At 43.0% G+C, this 22,245-nt stretch overlaps 1 protein-coding gene across 5 annotated transcripts in view; it reads right to left on the bottom strand.

The window, feature by feature from the left end:
• Positions 1–342: 342 nt before the first annotated feature.
• Positions 343–22,245, bottom strand: part of ENTHD1 (ENTH domain containing 1) — a 165,418-nt gene continuing 143,515 nt past the window's right edge. For 2 of the 5 annotated variants that reach the window (XM_031656279.1, XM_031656280.1), the window contains one exon: positions 17,292–18,537. In XM_031656279.1, coding sequence (XP_031512139.1) covers positions 17,933–18,537 — 605 coding nt within the window. In that variant the 3' untranslated portion in view covers positions 17,292–17,932. Of the gene's footprint in view, positions 2,679–17,291; positions 18,538–22,245 lie in introns of those variants that run through there. The other 3 variants (XM_031656283.1, XM_031656282.1, XM_031656281.1) reach the window with 3 other exon arrangements.

Raw genomic sequence — 22,245 nt, 5'->3', positions numbered from 1 at the left:
TCAGGGCCTTTGCACGCAGGATCCTCTTTCTGCCCAGGATGCTGTTACCTTTTATCTTTTCAAGACTGGCTCCTCATCATGCAGATCTCAGCTCAAAGTTCCCTGTCTGGAGGAGTCTTTCTTGATTAGTCTTATTTGTTTGAGACAGGGCCTCACTCTGTTGCCCAGGCTGCAGTGCAGTGGCGTGATCACGGTTCACTGCAGCCTCAACCTCTCCTCCTCAGGTGATCCTCCTGCTTCAGCCTCCTGAGTAACTGGGACTACAGGCATGTACCACCACGCCTGGATCATTTTTGTATTTCTTTTCTTTTTTTTTTTTTTTGTAAAGATAGGATTTCTCCATGTTGCCCAGGCTGAGCTTGAACTCCTGGGCTCAGGCAATCCGTCCCAAAGTGCTGGGATTACAGGCATGAGCCACTGTGCCTGGCCAGATTAGTTTTACTCTCTACCCTGTTTCTTATTAATTCTGCTTCATTTTCTTGACAGCTCTTACCACTCTCTGAAGTTCTTAGCTGTCTGTTGTCTGTTTCCCACTAACTGGAACATGAGATCCACGAGAACAGAGATCTTGCTTGTCAGTTGTTCTCTATTAGATCCTAAAAGTTAGCCTAGAATAGTCTAGAATAGTTCCTGGCACAGAGCAGGTGTGCAGTAAATATTGGTTGATGAATGAAGTTTCACAAATGTCTACTGAGCACCCACTCTATGTCAGCCACTGTGCTAGGCACTAGGAAATTGTAAGTCAATTTACAATGTACTGTGCTGCCGGCCGTATTTCATTTAATCTTTGTAAGTGCCTCATTGGGAGGGAACTTCCATTTTGTGAACTAGAAAATGGAGACCAGCAGTATCAATAACCTGAGACCCTAGTTTATATTGCCAATTATTTTCTGCCCCAGTGACAGCCGGCTTTGCCACATGGCTCACTTTGGCCAAGAAAATATGAGAGAAGCAACACTTGCAAGAAGTTTTAAAAGTCGTCATGCGGTCCCACCGTTTTTCTTTCTCCTCTGCCATGAGAATGTGGCCACTCCTTCAGCCCGGATCCTGGAAAGATGGAGATGTGAATCAGAGCCTTATCCGACAGTGCTGATGTTTACCCCGAGTCAGAAACAAACCGTGAGTGCTATAAGCTGCCGGGAATCGGGCTTGCTCCCAACCATAACTTTGCAAAAGCTGATGAAGGCATTGGGTTAAGGATTTTGAGAAGGGCCTGCTTTCTGGGGGACACATCTGTGGTTAGATAGAGATGCCTTAAAGAGGTGGGAAGATGCCGGGCAGCAGTTCATAGTCCCTAAAACGCTCACGTATTGTCCTGCCGAACAGGTGCCCCGTAGGTTTTCAGTCGGTGCGACCACACCCGCCTCCTGTCCCCCACAGCCTCCTCTTCCCACGGCTTTTCTCCCTGGTCTCCCGTGCTCTTCCTGACTTTACCCTGTACTCACCACAAGAGCAGGCATGTGGGAAAATCACTTCACCTTCAAACCTCAGTTTCCCCATCTGTAAGAGGGAGGCTGACACCACCTGTCTGGATTATGTTTAGGATTAAGTGAGTTAACGTGGGAAAGTGCTTAGCCTTCCATGGTGTGCACTGCATGAGTGACGGAATAAACAAATGAATACATCTAGAGAGTCTGGAGCCAGAAACTTCCCTGGCCCGTGAAGCGGTCTTTGGATCTGGGCTATTCCAGTCCACACTCTTTGGGCTTGAGCCCCTCTGGAAAGGCTGATAAAGTGAGTGTTTCTGAACCTACAAAAGTGAGGTGGTGGTGACCCCAGCAAGGGGCAGCCCTCCCAACAAGCATCATTTTGAAGCAGGTGACAGCCTCATCTGCCCTGAGGCGGGGGTTGGGAGGTGAGAGTGTGTTAGAGCCCCTGACCAGAGGGACGCCGCCCTGGCACAGCTGTTCTCTTCTGAATGCTACTCCTTGGGATGCAGGCTCCCTGGAGCAGGGCAATTGATTTCTGTACAGCAGACACAAAGGCTCATGCAAGGTGGGACCTGGAGAGACGCTGAGACAGTCCATCAGTTCCAGGCCTGGTGTTTGGCCTATATCCTTTTCAAAGAAGGCAGCCCATCAGTGTCTTGGTACCCTTGATGTATGCCAAAAAGCCAGGCACTGGCTTTGCCAAAATGCTCCTCCTTGTGAATTAATGGAACCGCAAATTCAGCTGGAGGAGCACATGCGTGTTGCAGAATCATCTAACAGTGTCAGGTCAACCTAAAATCCCAGGACTATGCGAGATGTGGGAATCACGGAGATGGGAGAAGGCAATTAATATTTTTTGAGCATCTACTATGTGCAGGGCATCTTGTAAGCATGATTTCCTTTTATTCTCACAATAACCAGGCAAGGTGGGTATGATGACTTTCCGAGGCAGTCGAAGGAACAGAGGCCTGGAAAGGCTGAGTATGGTCTGGGGCCGCAGAGCAAGGAAGTGTCAGGGCCTGGGCTCAAACCAGGATGGTCTGATCCCAAGAACTGTGCCTTCCAGAAGCAGGTGCCTCCCACACCTGTGTGTAGTTTCCGAATGGTGACAAAGCCACACAGAAGGGCCGGCCTTGGGTTACACTGAGTTCTCCTGGGATCAGAACCGGGCCAAGCCTGGTGAGTTCCCGGGGGACGTGCCTGCTTTTATTGACGTGTTTGTTCACATCTGAGTAGAGGAGAGGCTGCCTGTGGGAAAAGGGTTACAGGTCAAACTGTGTTCCTCAGAAAAGATATGGAGTCCCAACCCCAGGTGCCTCTGCATGTGACCTTATTTGGAAACAGGGTCTTTATAAGGGTAATAAAACTAAGATGTGGTCATGGGGTGAGCCCTAAGTCAATCTCCTGGTGCTGTTATCAAAGGGAAATTTGGATGCAGAGACCACCATGTGCATAGGGAATGATGTGGAGAGGCACCAGGAGAAGGCTGCTGCCAGGCAGAGGACTGAGCGGTGCACTCATAGGCCAAGGCATGGACTGCCACCGTCACCAGGAGAGTGGCAACAGAGGGGGAGCTGCATTCTCCCTCACGCCCTCAGAGGGAACCGAGCCTGCCGACGCCTGTATCTCAGGCTCCCAGAACTGGCAGAATCAGCAACTGGTATTTTAAGTCCCCCAGTCAGTGGCTGCCTGTTAGGGCAGCCCCAGGGAACTAGCACAAGGGCCATCGTGGTGTACTTGGTTCCCCTCTGCTGTTGGAACCCCTCATCTTGGTTCCCAGTGACAACAGCCCTCTTCCTCTGCAAAACCAGAGCCCTGCAGCAAACAGAACAGCTCAGCCTCTGGCCGAGGGCTTTGGTGACGTTTCTGGTAACACCAGTATTCCCACTGGAAGTTCCCCCCGTCCCCTGCCTCTGTCCCCAAAGAGCTGTGGTGAAGATGGTGTTTTTACCGTATCACACTGCGAGTGCCGCTGCGTTGCCCAAGGGATAGAGGAACATTCCGCAAGGCCCGGAGACCTGGGCATTCCTCCACCAGAGAAATCACGGGGAAAGACACGTGCTTACTCCCAACCCTGTCCCACTCCCAGGGTTATTTACAAACTCTTTAACATTTGCAATTTTAATGAATTAATCGATTGTCTATCAATATTGAAACATCTGTATTTATTTTTCCATGTGGTAATGGTCACATGCTAGGAAAGTGGCAAACACTGCTATGCTCTAATGGTAAACAGCGGAACAGCATCGCCGCAAACCGCAGGACATTAGTCACTGAAATTCACCCTCTTCCCGATTGTCATTGAGGCATCTAGATGAAATCAGTGATAACTACCCTCCTGCTACGGCTCATCTGCAGACTCTGAGGGGTCCTGGCTTTGTGTAACATCATTTCCAATAACTTCGACCTTCTTAGAGGAAGAAGCCAAGGTTAATGAGCCACATAAAAACACTAATTTCTATATATTAGAGATGATGAAATATGTCGACGGCTTAAACAAAACTAATCTACGAGGTTAAGAATATAGAGGCCGGGCGCGGTGGCTCACGCCTGTAATCCCAGCACTTTGGGAGGCTGAGGTGGGCAGATCACGAGGTCAGGAGATCGAGACCTTACTGGCTAACACGGTGAAACCCTGTCTCTACTAAAAAATACAAAAAAAACCCAATTAGCCGGGTGTGGTGGCGGGCACCTGTAGTCCCAGCTACTCGGGAGGCTGAGGCAGGAGAATGGCATGAACCTGGAAGGCAGAGCTTGCAGTGAGCCGAGATTGCGCCACTGCACTCCACACTGGGTGACAGAGTGAGACTCCGTCTCAAAAAAAAAAAAAAAAAAAAAAAAATATATATATATATATAGAAGACAATTTTAAGGGCAGAGACTCCATGTTGACTTGTTGGCAGCTGACCAAATCTCGATGCTTCCCTGTGCTAGGGGAGGGGCTGGGGGCCGTATAACCAGCCGGAGAGGATGCCTCCTGTTATGGACTGAATGTGTCCCTCCCAAATTCAGATGTTGAAATCCTAGCCTGCAATGCGATGACATTAGGAGGTGGGGCTTTTGGGGGATAATTAAGTCACGAGGGTGGGGCCCTCATGTGGGATTAGTGCCCTTATAAAGGAGACCCCAGAAAGCTCTCTCACCCTCTTTCTTGCCTCGTGAGGCTTTAATGAGAAGTTTTCTAGAACTGTGAGGGCTACATTTCTCTTGTCTACAAGCCACCCAGCCAATGGCATTTTGTTGCAGCAGCCCAGATGACTACGATGTGGCTCGCATCAGAAATCCTGAGGGAGGCACCAGCCCGCTGCTCAGAGCTGTGTGACCTTGAGCCAGTGACCCAGCCTCTCTGAGTCTCCCATTCCTCCTCTGCCTAGCTCTCCAGGGAACAATGAGGCCAAACGGAGCTGTGGTACTTGCTTTCCCGACTGTAGAGTGCTCCACAAATGTCAGGAAGCACAAGGCCCGGGGACTTGGCCAGACTGAGCAGTGGAAACCTTCTAAGGCAAACCACCAGTGTATCCCGCTAACTTGTAGGTTCACTTTTTCCTCCTAGAACTTCTTACAGTAAAATAAACTAAATAAAGCAGAGAGCTACAGGCCCCTGGATGAGGCTTGGCAGCCACCCCACCCCCACCAAGCAGCAGGTAAGAGCTGTGGGACCCCCTTGTTCCTAAGCCGCACACCATTCCTGTCCTTGACGGGGACCACGGTTGGTTAAGGCGATAATTGCAGCCATCCTCATCAATACAGCAATGACAATTTAGAGGCAGAGGTGGCAGAAGCACACTCAGTAGTGGTCCCCACAGACAAGTGAGTACACCGGCACCCATCTGTTGAGCTGCAGACAAATTCCCCTGGGAAGGACAATCCGTGGTCAGGAGCGGAGCTCAGTGGAAAGGCCACACCCTCTGCTGGGCGGCCTTTGTGGAGAGGGTTGGGAAAGCCCATCCCCCTGCAGGTCGCACAGCTTCTGGTGGCTCCTATTTATTTTGGGGTACACATGAGGATCTGACGGACAGGGCTGGAGGGGCAGCCCCTGTGTCTCTGTAAGTGTCCCTTCCTCCTGCACATATGAACACAGGGCAGTTTTGGCTAAATGGTTCCTTGACAGCCCCAGGGGGAACAACGAGGCAGTGAGCCTGCTGGGCCTGCCCCTGGAGACCATGCCTCCCTGCCTGCCAGCAAGACCAACCTCTGGCCCCGCCCGCCCGCCTCTGTCAGCCTCCAATCAGCTTCTCAGTGAGGTCCCATCGGTGCTTTCTCCAAAGGCTTTCCAGCTGCTAGCCGGTGCTGTCTGTGTGGGTCTGTTACTGACTTGCCATTCTGACCTTGTGAAATGGAGAGAAGCTCTCGGCGGTGCTCGTCCCTAGGAGTTAGATCTGTTCTCCTGTGAGAACGGCTAAACCTGGCCTTCTCACTGGCGCGGGGTGACGGGCTTGTTTTCCTCTTTTGCTGGTTCACTTTATCCTTGGAATTGGTGCTTTTCACACTGTGTTTACCCTCACATTTGGCTTAATCCAGTGAGGTGCTGTTTCTCATTTCCCCCCGACTTTTGGCTTTGGGGAGGTGGCGAGGGCGTGCGCAGGTGGAACAGAACAGGTTTTGCGTTAACAGAAGCTGCTCCTTGGGGGTTGGGGGCCCTCCTGGGCACACCCCTACACAATGCGTGTGGCGGGAAAGCGGACGCCCAGCAGCAGCACAGGATGATGAAACTAACCGCTAAAGAGACACTACTAAGTGCCCCCACTTTATTTTTCAGGAGTATGGACATATTATTGCTTTATGTCTCTGAATTCATGTTTTTTTTCCTTTAGTCTCTGTTGGCTATTTCTGGGTTGCTCTGTGTGATTTTCAGGAGCATATTACATACTCCAGAGACAGAGACCCCACTGTAGTAAATGAAAATTCTCCCCTAGGGTGAAGCAGTGACAATAGTCCCCAATTAAAGCGTGTGGGGGCTCCGTGACATTTTCAAGGTTTGATTAGGTGAGAAAGAGAAATTGGGACAGGCTCTTCATCTCCAAACCAGCTCTAAAAATGTTCTACTCCTGTCCCAGCCTCTGCTAATTTGGGTCTTGACATGAAAGGGACAGGGAAGGGGTGGGGGAGTATGGGAGGAGGCAGACAACCCTTCACAAACAGGAGCCACCGAAAGAAGATCCAGAGGGTCTGGGTGCGGCTGCAACCCAGCAGCTCTGACAGTGGGACTGGGGCAGCCTGAGAGCAGGAGAGACTTGAGGGGCAGGGGTGGAAGGCAGAAGCAAGGCATGGCCCGGCAGGACCCGCTCCCCTTCTTCCCGTGTGCGTAGCCCAGCCAGTGGCACCAACTGTGAGGCAGTGTGTGGCTCTAAGCAAGACCATGGTTCAAGGTCTGGCTTTGACCCTGACTACTGCCTGTGTGGCCCTGGACAAGTTCCTTAGCTCTTTTTAGTCTCTGTTTTCTCATATACAACGTGACGATCTAATACCTTCTTGGTAGGGTCGTTAAGAGGATTAAAACATGCTCACAACATGGTTAGTGTTCATCAAGTGTCAACTAGTATTATTATTATTAAACCGGAATTTTGGAGCTCATCCCTATTTAGAGATACAGTCTCACTATGTGGTCCAGGGTGGCCTTGAACTCCTGGGCTCAAGCAATCTTCCTGCTTCGGTCTCCAGAGTAGCTAAAACTACAGGCCCCACTGCACCTGGCTTCAACCCCATTTTTAACATTTATTTTTATTTTTTTAAGTTTTTCTTTTTTTTTTTTTTTTTTACCTTAAGTTCTGAGATACATGTGCAGAACGTGCAGGTTTGTTACATAGGTGTACATGTGTCATGGTGGTTTGCTGCACCCATCAACCCGTCATCTAGATTTTAAGCCCTGCATGCATTAGGTATCTGTCCTAATGCTCTCCCTCCCCTTGCCCCCCCACACCCCCAAACAGGCCCTGGTGTGTGATGTTCCCCTCTCCATGTCCATGTGTTTTCATTGTTGAACTCCCACTTATGAGTGAGAACATGCGGTGTTTGGTTTTCTGTTCCTGTATTAGTTTGCTGAGAACGATGGTTTCCAGCTTCATCCATGTCCCTGCAAAGGACATGATCTCATTCTTTTTTATGGCTGTATAATATTCCATGGTGTATATGTGCCACATTTTCTTTATCCAATGTATCATTGATGAGCATTTGGGTTGGTTCCAAGTCTTTGCTGTTGTAAATAGTGCTGCAGTAAACATATATGTGCATGTGTCTTTATAGTAGAATAATTTATAATCCTTTGGGTATATACCCAGTAATGGGATGCCTGGGTCAAATGGTATTTCTGGTTCTAGATCCCTGAGGAATCGCCATACTGTCTTCCCTAATGGTTGAAGTAATTTACACTCCCAACAACAGTGTAAAAGCATTTCTATTTCTCCACAGCCTCCCCAGCATCTGTTGTATCCTGACTTTTTAATAATCGCCATTCTGGCTGGCATGAGATGGTATCTCATTGTGGTTTTGATTTGCATTTCTCTAATGACCAGTGATGATGAGCTTTTTTTCATATATTTGTTGACTGCATAAATGTCTTCTTTTGAGATGTGTCTGTTCATATCCTTTGCCTACTTTCTGATGGGCCACCCCGCATTTTTAACCGATCTCTGAGTCCTGGAACCTTTTCCACTTCTCTTATGTCTGTCAACTTTTTTCCATCTCTCCTCTTTCACCCTACTGCCTCTAGCTTATGTCAAGCCATGGCCTTTGTTTGCTGGTTGCTCGAGGGAGGTCTGTTTGGTGGTGAGAGGTCAAGAGCATTGCCCGCGGTAATATGCAGCATGGTGGGAAAGGACTAGAAGTAGAAAGGAGTGAGGTCTCTATTTGCCTAAACTAGGGTGATGGCCAGGTGAGTGGTACAGAGGGGGCAGGAATGAGACCCAGAGAAGACAGAACAGACCAACAGGGCCCAGGAACTGGATGTTGGGGAGAGAGGAAGAGGAAAGACCCAAGTGGCGTCTGGAGCTACTGGTGCCATTACCAGAAAGAGAAAAGCAGAGGAGAGGCTGGGAGGAAGATAATGAGCTCATGATTTGTTGTGAGGTTGAAAACAGAAAATGTGTGCAAAAGTGCTTTGATATCTACAAAATGCTACACAGATGCAAGTGATTCTTTCACGACATTTAGATAAGACGATAATCTTGTTAATGATAATCCTGGCAGCGATACCTGCTTCAGGGATTGATAGCTGTTAGGCACATTCTGTTAGGAACCGAACAAAATAATTCATCTGTCCAAAGAAGTACATGTGTAATCCAGAAATAGAATCCAAGATTCTCATCCAGCCCTGCCATCCATTTGTTCAATCCCTTTGAACCTATACGTGAGAAATTCTTCCAGTGTGTGCCCTCTCTCATGCCCTGTTGTGGCTAAGAGGGTGGCCTCTGAATCTGAATCCCAACTTCGCCACTTAGTAGCTGAGTGACCGTAGGTAAGTTGCTTAGACTTTCTGTGCATCAATTTCCTTTAAAGGCGCTATTATACCTATAAAGTAGGTATCATAAAACAAAATAGATATAATAGTAGTCCCTACCTCAAAGGATTGTGGTGGGGACTGAGTGGGTTAATACATGTAAAGTACTTTTAAAATAATGCATGGCACATAGCATGCACCCAGCAGTCTCCTAATCGCCCTCCCTGTCCTGCCTTGGCCTCTGCAGTCCGTTCTCAACACAAGAGCCAGTAGGAGCCTTTGAAACACTCCACACAACTCATCATGCTTCTGCTCAAAAGCTCCAATATGCCCTTTCTCGCAGGGTGGGACCATAGGCCTTATGGTGGCCTAGAAGCCCCCACCCCCTTACCTCTCTGCCATCCTCTCCTGCCACATCCCATTCCACACATGCTGGCTACCTGCTAGTCTGTGAATATCTCAGCTATAAGCAGGGCCTTTGCACTAGCTGTACCCCCCACCTGAAATGTACATCCCAGAGATCCTTATGGCAAACTCTTTACCTTCTTTAGTCTTTGCCCAAGTGTTACCAAACCGTAAGCCTCCTCCAGTCGCCCAGCCCTTTCTATCCCTTCCCAGCTCTGGTATCTTCATGGCACATGTTTGTTGCTAATAATATGCTACATAACTCCCTTATTTATTGTGTTTACTGTGGATTGTCTCTCTCCTGTCCACGAGAATGCAAGCTCCACAAGGGCAGGGCTTTAAAAAAATATCTTATTAATGAATGCATCTTAAGCACCTAGAGCAGAGGCTGCATTCAGTAGTAGTAATGAAATTGAAGAGATATTCATTTCTAATAGTAAGAATGTCTCCAAGCTGTTCATCCATCCTTTGGAACTCAGAAAGCATCTCCCACAGACACCGTCCCTGGGTGGCAGTCTGGCCACTTGTGGCCTGCGGCAGGCCTGGACGGACGTGCTCACGTCTCACCTTTGCTAGACCTGCCGGTCCCTCCACCTGGAATGGCCTTTCTGTTCATCTTTGTAAGTCCATGTCTTTTATTTTGAAGGGGTAGATTTTCCAGGCTACCAATAGCTTAGACTTCTAATTCTGTCCAAGAGGCTTTTGCTAAATCAATTAGAATGCTTTCTAAATCCCAAATATTCTATAGGGGGACTCATCTTACTAGATTCAGAATTAGAATCAGAACAATATTTATGAATAATAACCTGTGAGATGAACCAAAACATAAAAACGAAGTAGACTTTTCATACATTGTCACCTCAGCAGCAATATGGACTGATGATTTGCTAATTTTATTGATGGTTGATTTAATCAGTGATAGTGAATAATAAAAAATGCTCACCTTATCAGCAGACAAGCTGATATATACTGCTCAACATTGCTTTTACCACCTTTATGATGTGCTGAAAGCTTTTCAGTTAAATAAATGAACTATGATATAAGAACAGAAATGTGAAGGAAGTATAATTTATCCAATTTCTGACTGTGCAACTGTTTAAGAACTCTGCACAGACCCAACAGGATATTGGACCAAAAAATGTACGGGCGGTATTTTAATGATTTAGCCTGACCATGTGGCATCTGCTACACAGAATGCAATAATACTCCTTTATCTTTGCCCTCTGTGATTCAACTTCTAGGATGTCTCCTCCTCCATGCTATACGAGTTCTGTGTTATAAGAACGATGTAGTATACAGTATAGGGGACAAGTTCTCAACTGCAGCCCGAGTGAACACGTAGACGGTGGTATGTTATAATGGAATTTTACTGTTTGAATAGCTGCAAATGCCTGAAGCCATCATTCTGCAATAATTACCATATCTTTGAGAACTTTCTGCACCGTCAGTGAGAAAACAGAATTCAAAATTACCAAACAAAATCATCTTGAAAACCGAGTTTCTTCTGAGCCAATTTTCTCTTTTCTAAGCCTGCCTGCTGATAAAAGGTGGCACATATCTTCTGGCTTCACAATAATATGCTTGGCCTCCTCAAGTTACTTGGTGTTCTGCGAGAAATAAAAATCTCTCAAATCTACACATCTAAACCCTTTTTATCACATCTCAGAATCTACTCTATTAAAAATAAAGTAAAACCTAGAAAACCAGTCCCCAGTATATTGAATGTGTAACTGATTCACCCAGTTGTTCTCAGTATTCCCTTTCTCTTTAAAATGAAAGCACACAAAAGGAGGGACTCCTTGCATATTCAGGGCAAACCATTGTCACAATGAACTCATTTGGAATGGATTTTGGAAACTCTTTAGTCTCCAGATTTCTATGACACTCTATTTTCGACACGATCCATTAAATTGTCACTCAGTCTTTTTCTTTTATTCAGTCTGCACAGGTCACCTAACCATCACCTACTGTGTCACTGCATAAAATCTGAAACTACGGCGATTCAAATTTCTCACGCACCATGAGTTTTGTCCATCCTGTATTCAAGCTTATCAAGTGCTCTCTTGCCCCCAGCTTTTGAACATGCTGTCCTCTCTGCCTAAAAAGCTCTCTCCCCTGACTCATTTTGCTGGACTGAATCCTGGTTATCCTTCAGGATTCCATTTGGACTTCATTTCCTCCATGCAGCATCCCCTGAGGCCCCAATTGGAGTTGGTTGTCGCGCTTTATCAGGCTCTGCCACACCACGCTGTGCTCCCAAATTTATAGGACCTACACATTGCCAGTAACTACCCACTTAGCTGTCTGTGTCTCCACTGAACTAGCTCTGAAGACAGTGAGCACACCCGTCCTGCCCACTATGGTGTCCCAGTGTCTAGCAAACTGCCTACTCATCATAGGTGCTTAATACATATCTAAAGAATGAACACATCAGTAATTCGACAGTAAGCAAACTGTAAAATATCTTTATAACTGCCTTATAAAATAGGATCCTCAAGTTCCAAAGTACTTAAGAGAATAACATCTAATGAAGTATTTTTAATCTAAGATAATTACCAAGTCAATCAGAATACAGCCACTCTTAATTTAAGCCAACTTTGTTCTCTTCATTTAATGGAATTGGCTAAATAGAGGCTCAAATAAGCGCTTGTTAATTATATTAATTAACACATGTTTGCATGGTTGCATTAAAATATATGAGCTCTCTAAAATCTAGTTAATATCTGAGGTTACCATGTGCATGTAGTGAGCTCACAGCAAGTAAGGTAGTTTCTTAAAGGGATAGTTTTGGCTGCCTCAGTTATTTCTGGGGTTTCTCTGAGTATTCAAGATACCCAACGCAGCACCTTTTGGTTAGGGGGATGGGGAGGGAGGAAAGGTTGTCTCTGGAAGTTTTTTCCTTCTCCACTCTTAGCAATGTACAGCTAAGAAATTTTACAGCCAGTGCAAAAAGGGGATGCTGCATCCCAGTAGTAACTCCCTAGGAATCCACTGGCAGATCTCCCAGATGTATGGAGAAAGCCCATGGAAGATGTCTTCATATTTAACTCTTATTTTATTTTATAAAGAAGTTTATTTGCATTCCCTTTTGTATTCTAAGGGCCTGGTACAGAGCCTTACAAATAGTAGGTACTCAGGCACCTGATAGGTAAACGATCACAGAAGCCACTTTTCCCTAAAGGCATTTGCTGAGTCCAACAAATTCCAACCTCCATTTTGATGGTGAAAGAACAGAAATCACCTTCGTAAAGGTGGGAAGTCTAACATGAGATGCTCCTTACAATAAAGGGAAATCTAATAGCTATGCAGTGAGAATGAATTGGAGATAAACCAACTCTTATGAGGAATTTAAGTCTGAGATTAACCTACGTATTCTAGAGAACTTTAAGCCATGACCTTAATTGACTTAACTTGTGTGGCAGCACGCCAGGCACTTGGCAGGAATAAAAAGCAGGTTCTTGTATTATTCATACAAATAATTTTTCAAGTATCATGACCAGCACATAGTCAAAGATAATCAGGCACACAAGGAAATACAACACCATGAGCACAAAACAGCAGAGATATCAAACTGACAAAAAATAAGAACTTTTGCTGTTATTAGTTTATCAGTATGTTAGGAAGTATACCTCTCTACTTCTTCATAATAGGAATTAGAATATATTTGGAGCCAAAAGACAGTGAAAATACTGCATACCAAAACTCATGGTAAAATGGTAGAGCCATTTTGGAAAAGAGTTTGGCAGTTCTTCAGTAAAATAAACATAAGAGTTACCATATGACTCAGCAACTCCACTTCTAGGTATATGCCCAAGAAAAGTGAAACACAGTCACAAAGATGTTCATAGCACCATTATTCACAATAGCCAAATAGTGTAAACAACCCAAATGTTCACCAACTGATGACTGGATAAACAAAACGTGGTATATCCATACAATGGATGTTACTCTGCCACAAAAAGAATGTCAGCTACATGCTAAAACATGAATGAATCTCAAAAAATTATGCTACGAAGTCAAACACAAAAAGCTATATTATATAATTCCATTTGTATCACATAGCCAAAGTAGGCAGATTCATGGAAGCAGATAGTAAATGAATGGTTGCTGGGGCTTGGAGGAGGCAGGTATGGGGAGCAGCTGCTAATGGGGATGAGGTACCTTTTTGTGACGATGAAAATGTTCTGGAATTAGATAATGGTGATGGCTGTGCAACCTTGTGAATACACTAGAAATCACTGAATTATACACCTTAAAAAGGTAAATTTTATGGTACGTGAATTATATTTCAACTTTAAGGGCTTTGTGGGATGCAGGTATACATTTAAGCTATTTATAATCTTAAATGCATATATTAAATGATTATTACTAGTTTGCTGGTAAGAATACTCTCTAGCTTACTTAATATTCTTTTTTTTTTTGGACAGGGTTTCACTCTGTCACCCAGGCTGGAGTGCAGTGGTGCGATCACAGCTCACTGCCACCTCAACCTCCCAGGCCCAAACAATCCTTCCATCTCAACGTCTTGTGTAGGTGGGACCACAGGCACATGCCACAATGCCTGGATAAATTTTCTATTTTTTGCAGAGACACAGTCTAGCTGTGTTTCCCAGGCTGCTCTCGAACTCCTAGGCTCAAGTGACCCTCACGCCTCGGCCTCCCAAAGTGCTGGGGTTACAGGCATGAACCACCATGCCCAGCCTAATATTCTTACCAGTAAGAATTCTATACTAGTTTGGTTAATATTCTTAATAGTAAAGATATATTTGAAAATATCTGCAATAAACATTGACTTATAAAACTATAGCAAATTTTATTTTATTTTTTTAATTTTAATTTTTTGAGAACCCAAAGTTTTTAATGCATTAGAAAATATAGGTAAGTGTAAAGAAAGAAGTAATTTCTCACAATCTTACCACCAATGGCAACCAATATTAACATTTTCCATGTATATAAAATACATGATATTTATTTTCAAAATGATAACAAGTTATATATTTTCTTTCATAATTTCTATTTTTAAAATTATACTTTAAGTTCTAGGGTACCTGTGCACAAGTGCAGGTTTGTTACATATGTATACATGTGCCATGTTGGTGTGCTGCATCCATTAACTCATCATTTACATTAGGTATATCTCCTAATGCTATCCCTCCCCCCTCCCCCTCCCCACAATAGGACCCGGTGTGTGATGTTCCCCTTCCTGTGTCCATGTGTTCTCATTGCTCAATTCCCACCTATGAGTGAGAACATGTGGTGTTTGGTTTTTTGTCCTTGCGATAGTTTGCTGAGAATGATGGATTCCAGCTTCATCCATGTCCCTACAAAGGACACAAACTCATCCTTTTTTATGGTTGCATAGTATTCCATGGTGTATATGTGCCACATTTTCTTAATCCAGTCTGTCATTGACGGACATTTGGGTTGGTTCCAAGTCTTTGCTATTGTGAATAGTGCCGCAGTAAACATATGTGTGCATGTGTCTTTATAGCAGCATGATTTATAATCCTTTGGGTATATACCCAGTAATGGGATGGCTGGGTCAGATGGTATTTCTAGTTCTAGATCCTTGAGGAATCGCCACACTGTCTTCCACAATGGTTGAACTAGTTTACAGTCCCACCAACAGTGTAAAAGTGTTCCCATTTCTCCGCATCCTCTCCAGCACCTATTGTTTCCTGACTTTTTAATGATCGCCATTCTAACTGGTGTGAGATGGTATCTCATTGTGGTTTTGATTTGCATTTCTCTGACGGCCAGTGATGATGAGCATTTTTTCATGTGTCTGTTGGCTATAGCAAATTTTAAAAGAACCAAGTAGAATTCTAGAAATAAAAAATATAATGACCTAATTAAAACCTGATGGATGATTTGACAATGGACTAGACATAGCTGAAGAGAGAAATGATAAACTGGAAGGTAAGTTGGATAATAATTACCCTTGATCATGTAATTAGTATGTTCACCTAAGTGTTGTGAAGTATCAAAATGTCTGCAACTTACTTTCACATAGTTCAGTAGAACATGTCTCTCTATCGATATAATGCATATATAAACATGTTTAGCAACAGAGGGAGATAAGGTGAACATGGCAAAATGTTAACAATCAGTGAATCTATGTAAAGGGCATATATTCAGTGTACAACTGTATACTCTTGGTTTCCAAACACAACATGCTATTATTTAATTCTACCTGGGTGATGGCTTGTTCTCAGTTTCCTTCATTGGCTCTCCAACTTTTTCTTAATCTCTTTGTTATAATGGCCTAGGGCTCAGGCCTTCGACTTCTCTCCATGATCACGCTTAGTCCGTTGGTCATTTCATTTCTTCTCATAGTTTTAAATAACCACCAAATCCTAACTGCCTGCCTCTGTTCCAATGTAGACTCCCTCGCAAACTCGGCTTTCACATCCAGGTGCCTACTTGGCTATCTAACAGATAATTGAAATTAATACATCCAAAACTGAATGTCTCTAAATTTTCTCTACCTACAGCCTTCCTCACCTCAGTTGATGGCAATGTCATCTGAATTTCAGTTGCTTGGTCCAATACTTTGAATTTGTTATTGACTCTTCTTTCTCTTATAAATATTTTGTCCAAACCATTAGTGAATCCCTGAACTAATAACTTCTCACTCACCCTCACTATGCCCTCCCTGCTTTGAGTCATCATCAGTTCTCATCTGGATACCTGCAACAGCCTGCTAAGTGGTTTACCTGCCTCACCTCATGTTCTTGTACCAGTTCTCCTGCCAAAGCAAGAGCAATCATTTAGAATCAAAGTTGCCAGGTGCAGTGGCTCTCGCCTGTAATCCTAGCACTTTGGGAGGTCAAGGCGGGTGGATCACGAGGTCAAGGGATTGAGACCATCCTGCCCAACATGGTGAAACCCTGTCTCTACTAAAAATACAGAAATTAGCTGGGCATGGTGGCGAGCACCTGTAATGCAGCTACTCAGGAGGCTGAGGCAGGAGAATCGCTTGAACTCAGGAGGTGGAAGCTGCAGTGAGCCAAGATTGCGCCACTGCACTCCAGCCTGGGTGAGAAAGCAAGACTGTGTCTCAAAAAAAAAAAAAAAAAAAAAAAAAAAAAAAAAATCAAAGGTCACGTATCATTGTATCATTTTATATCCTAAACTCCATCCTAATTTTTATTTTCACAGAGTAGAAGCCAAAATCTCAAACAATGTTTGTTTTTATTTTTGTTTTCTTTTGAGATGGATTCTCACTCTGTTGCCCAGTGGCTGGAGGGCAGTGGCGCGATCTCGGCTCACTGCAACCTCCGCCTCCTGAGTTCAAGTGATTCTCTGCCTCAGCCTCCTGAGTAGCTGGGATTACAGGTGCCCGCCACCATGCCCGGCTAATTTTTTTTTTTTTTTTGTATTTTTAGTAGAGATGGGATTTCACCATCTTGCCCAGGCAGGTCTTGAACTCCTGACCTTGTGATCCACCTGCCTTGGCCTCCCCAAGTGCTGGGATTACAGATGTGAGCCCCACGCCCAGTCTCTAACAGTGGTTTTTAAGAACCTATGTCATCTGTCATCTTTGCTCCATGACCTTGATCTCTGTCTACTCTCCCTTTTGCTCACTTCACTCCAGCCACATCAGCCTTCTTGCCATTCTTCAACCACGCCAAATTCCTCCAGCTTTAAAATCCTTTCACTGACAATTCCTTTATCTCCTAATCCAGTCTGCATGACGAAAACCAGTTTCAATTTGTCTGGGAGCAGGACCCTGGCATTAGTATATTTTTAAAATGTTTCGTATGTCTTCAAAATAATCAGGATTATTTTAGCCTTGAGTTGGTAATTGTTGAAACTGAGTGGTGGGCACATGGAGCCCATTACACTATTCTCTCAGACAAATATAAAACAACAACAGCAAAAAAGTTTCTGTGGTGATTCCTGTGTGCAGCAGGGTTGGGAATCACTGGCCCATAATCCCCAACTTGGATTGTTTTGCCCATAAAGAACTGAGACATTTCTATTTGAAAGACTGTCTTAATGAATTAAAAAGATACACATAAGATGAAAAATATCAAATTTATTTTCTAAAATAGAATAAAAGGATGGATTTGAATTCACTTTGCAATATACATGGACAGTAAAAACATTTGCCCCATGTCCTGCTTGTTTCCATTTAACTCCCAACACTAGCCTCTGGAAGAAAGAAAACATTTCTGGCCCTTGGTTTGCAGAACCTAAAACTTGCAAAAGAACGTGTGAAATGTATACCCCAAGCTCAATCCTCCTAGGTCACCTCAGAGGCTTGTTAATAAGTTCCATACAGTTGAAAGGTAAAGAGCTTCTTTCTGCCTCCTTATCCAAAAGCTCTTGAATAGCCATTTGCAGTTTGAGGTCCTACCACAATTTTCACTAATACTTAACCCATTTGAGGTACAGAGCATCAAAGAATGAAATTCTCTTCTGTTTCAAATGAACCAATATCCAAATCTGAAATTATCAAAGGTGACATCTTTTCCTTTTAAAAAATAAACCACCCAAATGAAATTATTAGTTTGAAAGATACTTGTTAATAAACCTGACAAGGAAAAATTAAACCATCCCCTTTTTTTGCCATAGTAATATGAATTTATACAATGTTAACTTAAGTCTTGGGGAAATGGAACCGCACGAGTTCTATCAAAAATAGATATTGTGATGATTAGATCTGATCCGAGCTCCCCTCAGAAGACTGGGGGGCCTGCGAGGACTGGCTTATTTGTGAACTATTCTGACTCATGCGCTTCAGGTGGTTATTGATGACATTAAGTTCTTGGATCACTGTGCTCAGATCTTCATGTAATCTAGCAATCGCACATTTTACCTCCCTTAAAAGAACACTAATGGAATTCTCTGCTTCAGGTTCCCTGGGGAAGTCTTTGGTTGACTGAAAACCAGAGCAGGACAGAGGGATGAACTGGTCTACATTTTGGGTGGAAAACTCTCCCCAGTGCCTACTAGAAATATGACTTACATTCTTTTTAGCAGAGTCAGAGTTATTTGGAAGAATTCCCAGTAGATTGAGGCTATCATTTTCCTCTGCATCAGAAGACACTGGGCCCCTAGAAGCAAAGGAGTGATGCAGCTTGGTTGTCTTATCTTCCTCTTTAAAGGAGGTAGAAGACAACTGTTGATGGGACAAAGTCCAGAAGGAAGGTCCAGCCAGAATCGGGGATAAGAGATGAGCTGACTTCTCTGGAGAGGCTAAATCAGGAGATGACATGGATAAAGGAGAAAAGGAAGATGCTCCCTCAGAGGCAGTTGAAACTAAAATGTGTAAATGAGAGAAAAAGATTTATGCAACATACAAATGAGAGTAATAGCTAAAATAATTTTATAATGTAAAAGCCTATCTGGAAGGGCTCAACATAAATAAACTGCTTAGAATTTTAAATGTTAACTATTCATAATAAGCTTAAAAAAACCCAAAGCAGGAAACTAAGAAACTCTACAGATGTATTATATATCAATAATACCATGGAAATGAAACTAAAATAGAATTATCAATATTCATCTTGACTTATCTTGACTCAAACCCTGCCCAACATATTTTTACACTAAACTTAATCAGAGAGAGCAGAAAAGTATTAAACCCCATTCTACTGACTGCCAGCATTTTAAGTTGGTATTTAAAGTAGAAAGTGTGAGAAACCTGTAACAGATTCCTTCAACTTTTTTTATTTTTTTCCTGTAGAGATTATTATGGCAAAATGAACTACCAACTACAAGTACCCAAAAGTTAGTGAAATAAATATTTTTCTCTCTATAGTGAAATATAATCAAGACTGAAGTCCAGCACATCTGAGATCTAGAACACTTTAGCACATGTATATAACCATTTTTTTCTCACCAAGAAACTATAAGTGAAGTAAAAAGCATTCTAAGCCTTTTTTTTTTTTTTTTCCATAAAATTACAGATTTGGGAAAGTTTTTACTTCCCTTTAGGCAAAATCACATTAAATCTCCCACACTTCATTCTAAATCATTATTTCCCAAACTTTTCTGAGAAACACTGTGTTCCTTCAGATGTTAGAAGATGTGTTGTAAAAACAGGCTTCATAGTCAATACAACTGGGCAATTGTATACTGTGCTTCCCAAAAGGAGATTAACAATGTCCATCAGTGCATTTAAAGTGCTGAGATATCTTCAGTAATTTATTTGTTTTGTAAGCTTTCTTAAACATGGAACTTCCTTCTCTTCTTCCTGGAATGTCTATTTACATTCACTTATGATATGTGATACAAATTGGTGGAATCCAGTTCTAAACTCTTTGCAATGAACTCTGAACCTGCTACTTAAAAAAAGTTTCACTGTAAGTCACAGAAGAGGGAAATTGATGCTTACTAATGAGAACACATGGCTTATTTTTCTACATTATTTTATTTTGCTTTACATATTCAGGTCCCTTCTAAACTAAATTGGACCTCCTGTAAAAACTATGGCCAGGACAGGCAGCTTCTATTTTTTGTTTCAAAGCTTTCCATGGCCTATCTCCAGTTCTCAGGAAAAATTCCAATCACAAAACTTTTTTGGGGATGAAATATATTCTCAGCTGATGCAGCAGCAGGGACATGAAAAGGAAAGCAGGAACTTCATCAGCACATGGTCAAGAAAAGCCAAGAACAGTTAGGAATCTAGGTCAGGCTAATTGAGACAGTCTATCTTTGGATTAAAAAGGTGGAAAGATGGTAGTGGGCATGTTAACGATGACAGCCATGAGAAGTAAATGTTTGGAGAACCTGCATGTCTGCAAATGTCTATACTCTACTTTTAGGCTTAATGATAGTTTGGCTAGATAAAGAATTCTAGGTCAGAAATCCTTCTTTCAGAATTTTGAAGGCCACATTTCACTGTTTTCTTGTTTCTAGTATTGCTGTTCAGGGGTTGGAGCCATTCGAATTCTTACTCATTGCATGTAACCTGTTTTATCTCTGAAGTATTACAGAATTTCCTCTTTGTTTCAGAGGGTTTGGAAGCTTCCCGGTGATGTGCCCTGAAGTGAGACTATTTTCATTCACGGAGGTCAATTCAATCAGGCAACCTATTTCCTTCAGCTCCAGAAAATTATTCTAAATGATTTAATCACTTACTTTCTCCTCTGTGTTTTCTCTGTTGTCTCTTTCAGAACCTCCTCTTGTCAGATGTTAGATCTCTTGGACTAGTCTTCTAATTTTCTTACTTTTCTTTCCCATTTTCCCTACCTCCGTCTTTTTGCTTTACTTCCATGTAGATTTTATCAACTTTAGTTTCCAACCCTCATTGATTTCTTATATTTCTGCTATTATATTTTTAAATTTCCAAGAGCTCTTTTTTTTTTTTTTTTGGTTTTCAGAAATTCTTTTTGTAATGCCTTGTTCTTGTTTCATATACTGTATTCTCTTATTTCTTTCAGGATAATAATAAGCTTTTGAAAAAGTTTTCCTTTCCCTTCATAGTGTATGTTTCCTCAAAATTATTTTTCTTTGTTTTTGTTTCAGTGTTTTATATTAGAAGTTTTTTTCCAGATGTTTGGTACTCCTTGCTGTCTGCTTATGTTTAAGGATTAAAAGTTGAAAGGAACTTTGAGTGTGTGCATGACACTTGTCAACTTTGAGCTTCAGTGACTAGTCATTTGTTGGGGAACCATTAATGTCATTATCTTTAGTTCTTTCCTCTAGGCCAGTGAGGCTCTAGGAGAAAAGTTGTCCTGTCTCCTACCTAGAGGGTAAAGGTCTAGTTACCAGGGTGCTGGGAGGCCAGCAGGGGGAGGGGGCTGCAGCATTCAGCATTTGGTTTACATATCATCACATAATCCTGTGGTTTTGGTGACAGTGCCCACACTTGTAACTCTACCTAGCATCTCTCATTTCAGAGACCTTCCATCTGCCCTCTCAAACAAATCTTCAGGCTCTGCCACAGGTTGCAGAGGTAGGTGGGTATTCATGGTAATTGTTCACCTAAGGACTTAACTACTTTTCAAATGCCTGGTTTTTTTGTTTGTTTGTTTGTTTTTTCTTTTTTTAGAGACAGGACCTTGCTCTGTCACCCAGACTGGAGTGCAGTGGTACAGTCGTGACTCACTGCAGCCTCAACCTGGACTCAAGCGACCCTCCCGCCTCAGCCTTCCTAGTAGCTGAGACTACAGGTATGGGCCACCAATGCCTGGCTCTTTTCTTTAATTTTTTGTAGAGAAGGGGTCTTGCTACATTAGCCAGGCTGGTCTCAAACTCCTGGCCTCAAGTGATCCTCACTCCTCAGCCTCCCAAAGCTGGGACTACCTCTGTGAGCCACTGTGCCTGGCCCCCTCAAATAGTTGTTTTTAAATTCTCTTTGTTTAGCACCAGATGGAGTAGGTTTTATAACCCCGTTTTAAATATGAGGCAAAGGAATCTGAAAGAGGCTAAAAATCTTTCCCAAGACCACAAGGCTAGAAAAGGTCAAAGATGGGATTCAAATTCAAGTTTCTCTGATGTCATAGAATATGATCTTAATCACAATTCTATACTTCCACACAATTCTATTACATTAGAATTATTTTTACTGTATTATAAAATTATGTTAAATTTTGAGTATAAAATTTAGAAGGCAGGTAACCAGGACAGTGAGGAGACCTGACATCTTATCTATAAGAAACGGTTGATGGATATACTAATCTTTACCCAAAAAGAGATAGTAGAAGGATGAGAGGCTATATCTAATTATTTTAAGACAATCAGAAAACCTTAATAATAATACCTTTGATTACTCATAGTTTGCAGGAGCTAGAACTGGGATCAATAGGTAGAACTTACAGAAAACAGATTTTAGCCCAATTAATAAAAAAAAAAAAACTTTCTCATTGTCATGGTTCTTCACACACGAAAATAATAATGGTGAGTGATGCTCAGAGCTCATGCACAGCCCGAATAACCATTTGGTAAGGATATTTGAGGCAAGATCGGTGCATCACTTTACAGAACTTATCTATTCTTGATGAGATTCTAGGACTCAACTGG

Source organism: Papio anubis, chromosome 16, assembly GCF_008728515.1.
Source record: "Papio anubis isolate 15944 chromosome 16, Panubis1.0, whole genome shotgun sequence".
Lineage (NCBI taxonomy): Eukaryota > Metazoa > Chordata > Mammalia > Primates > Cercopithecidae > Papio > Papio anubis.
This window is presented reverse-complemented; position numbering and strand designations above follow the sequence as displayed.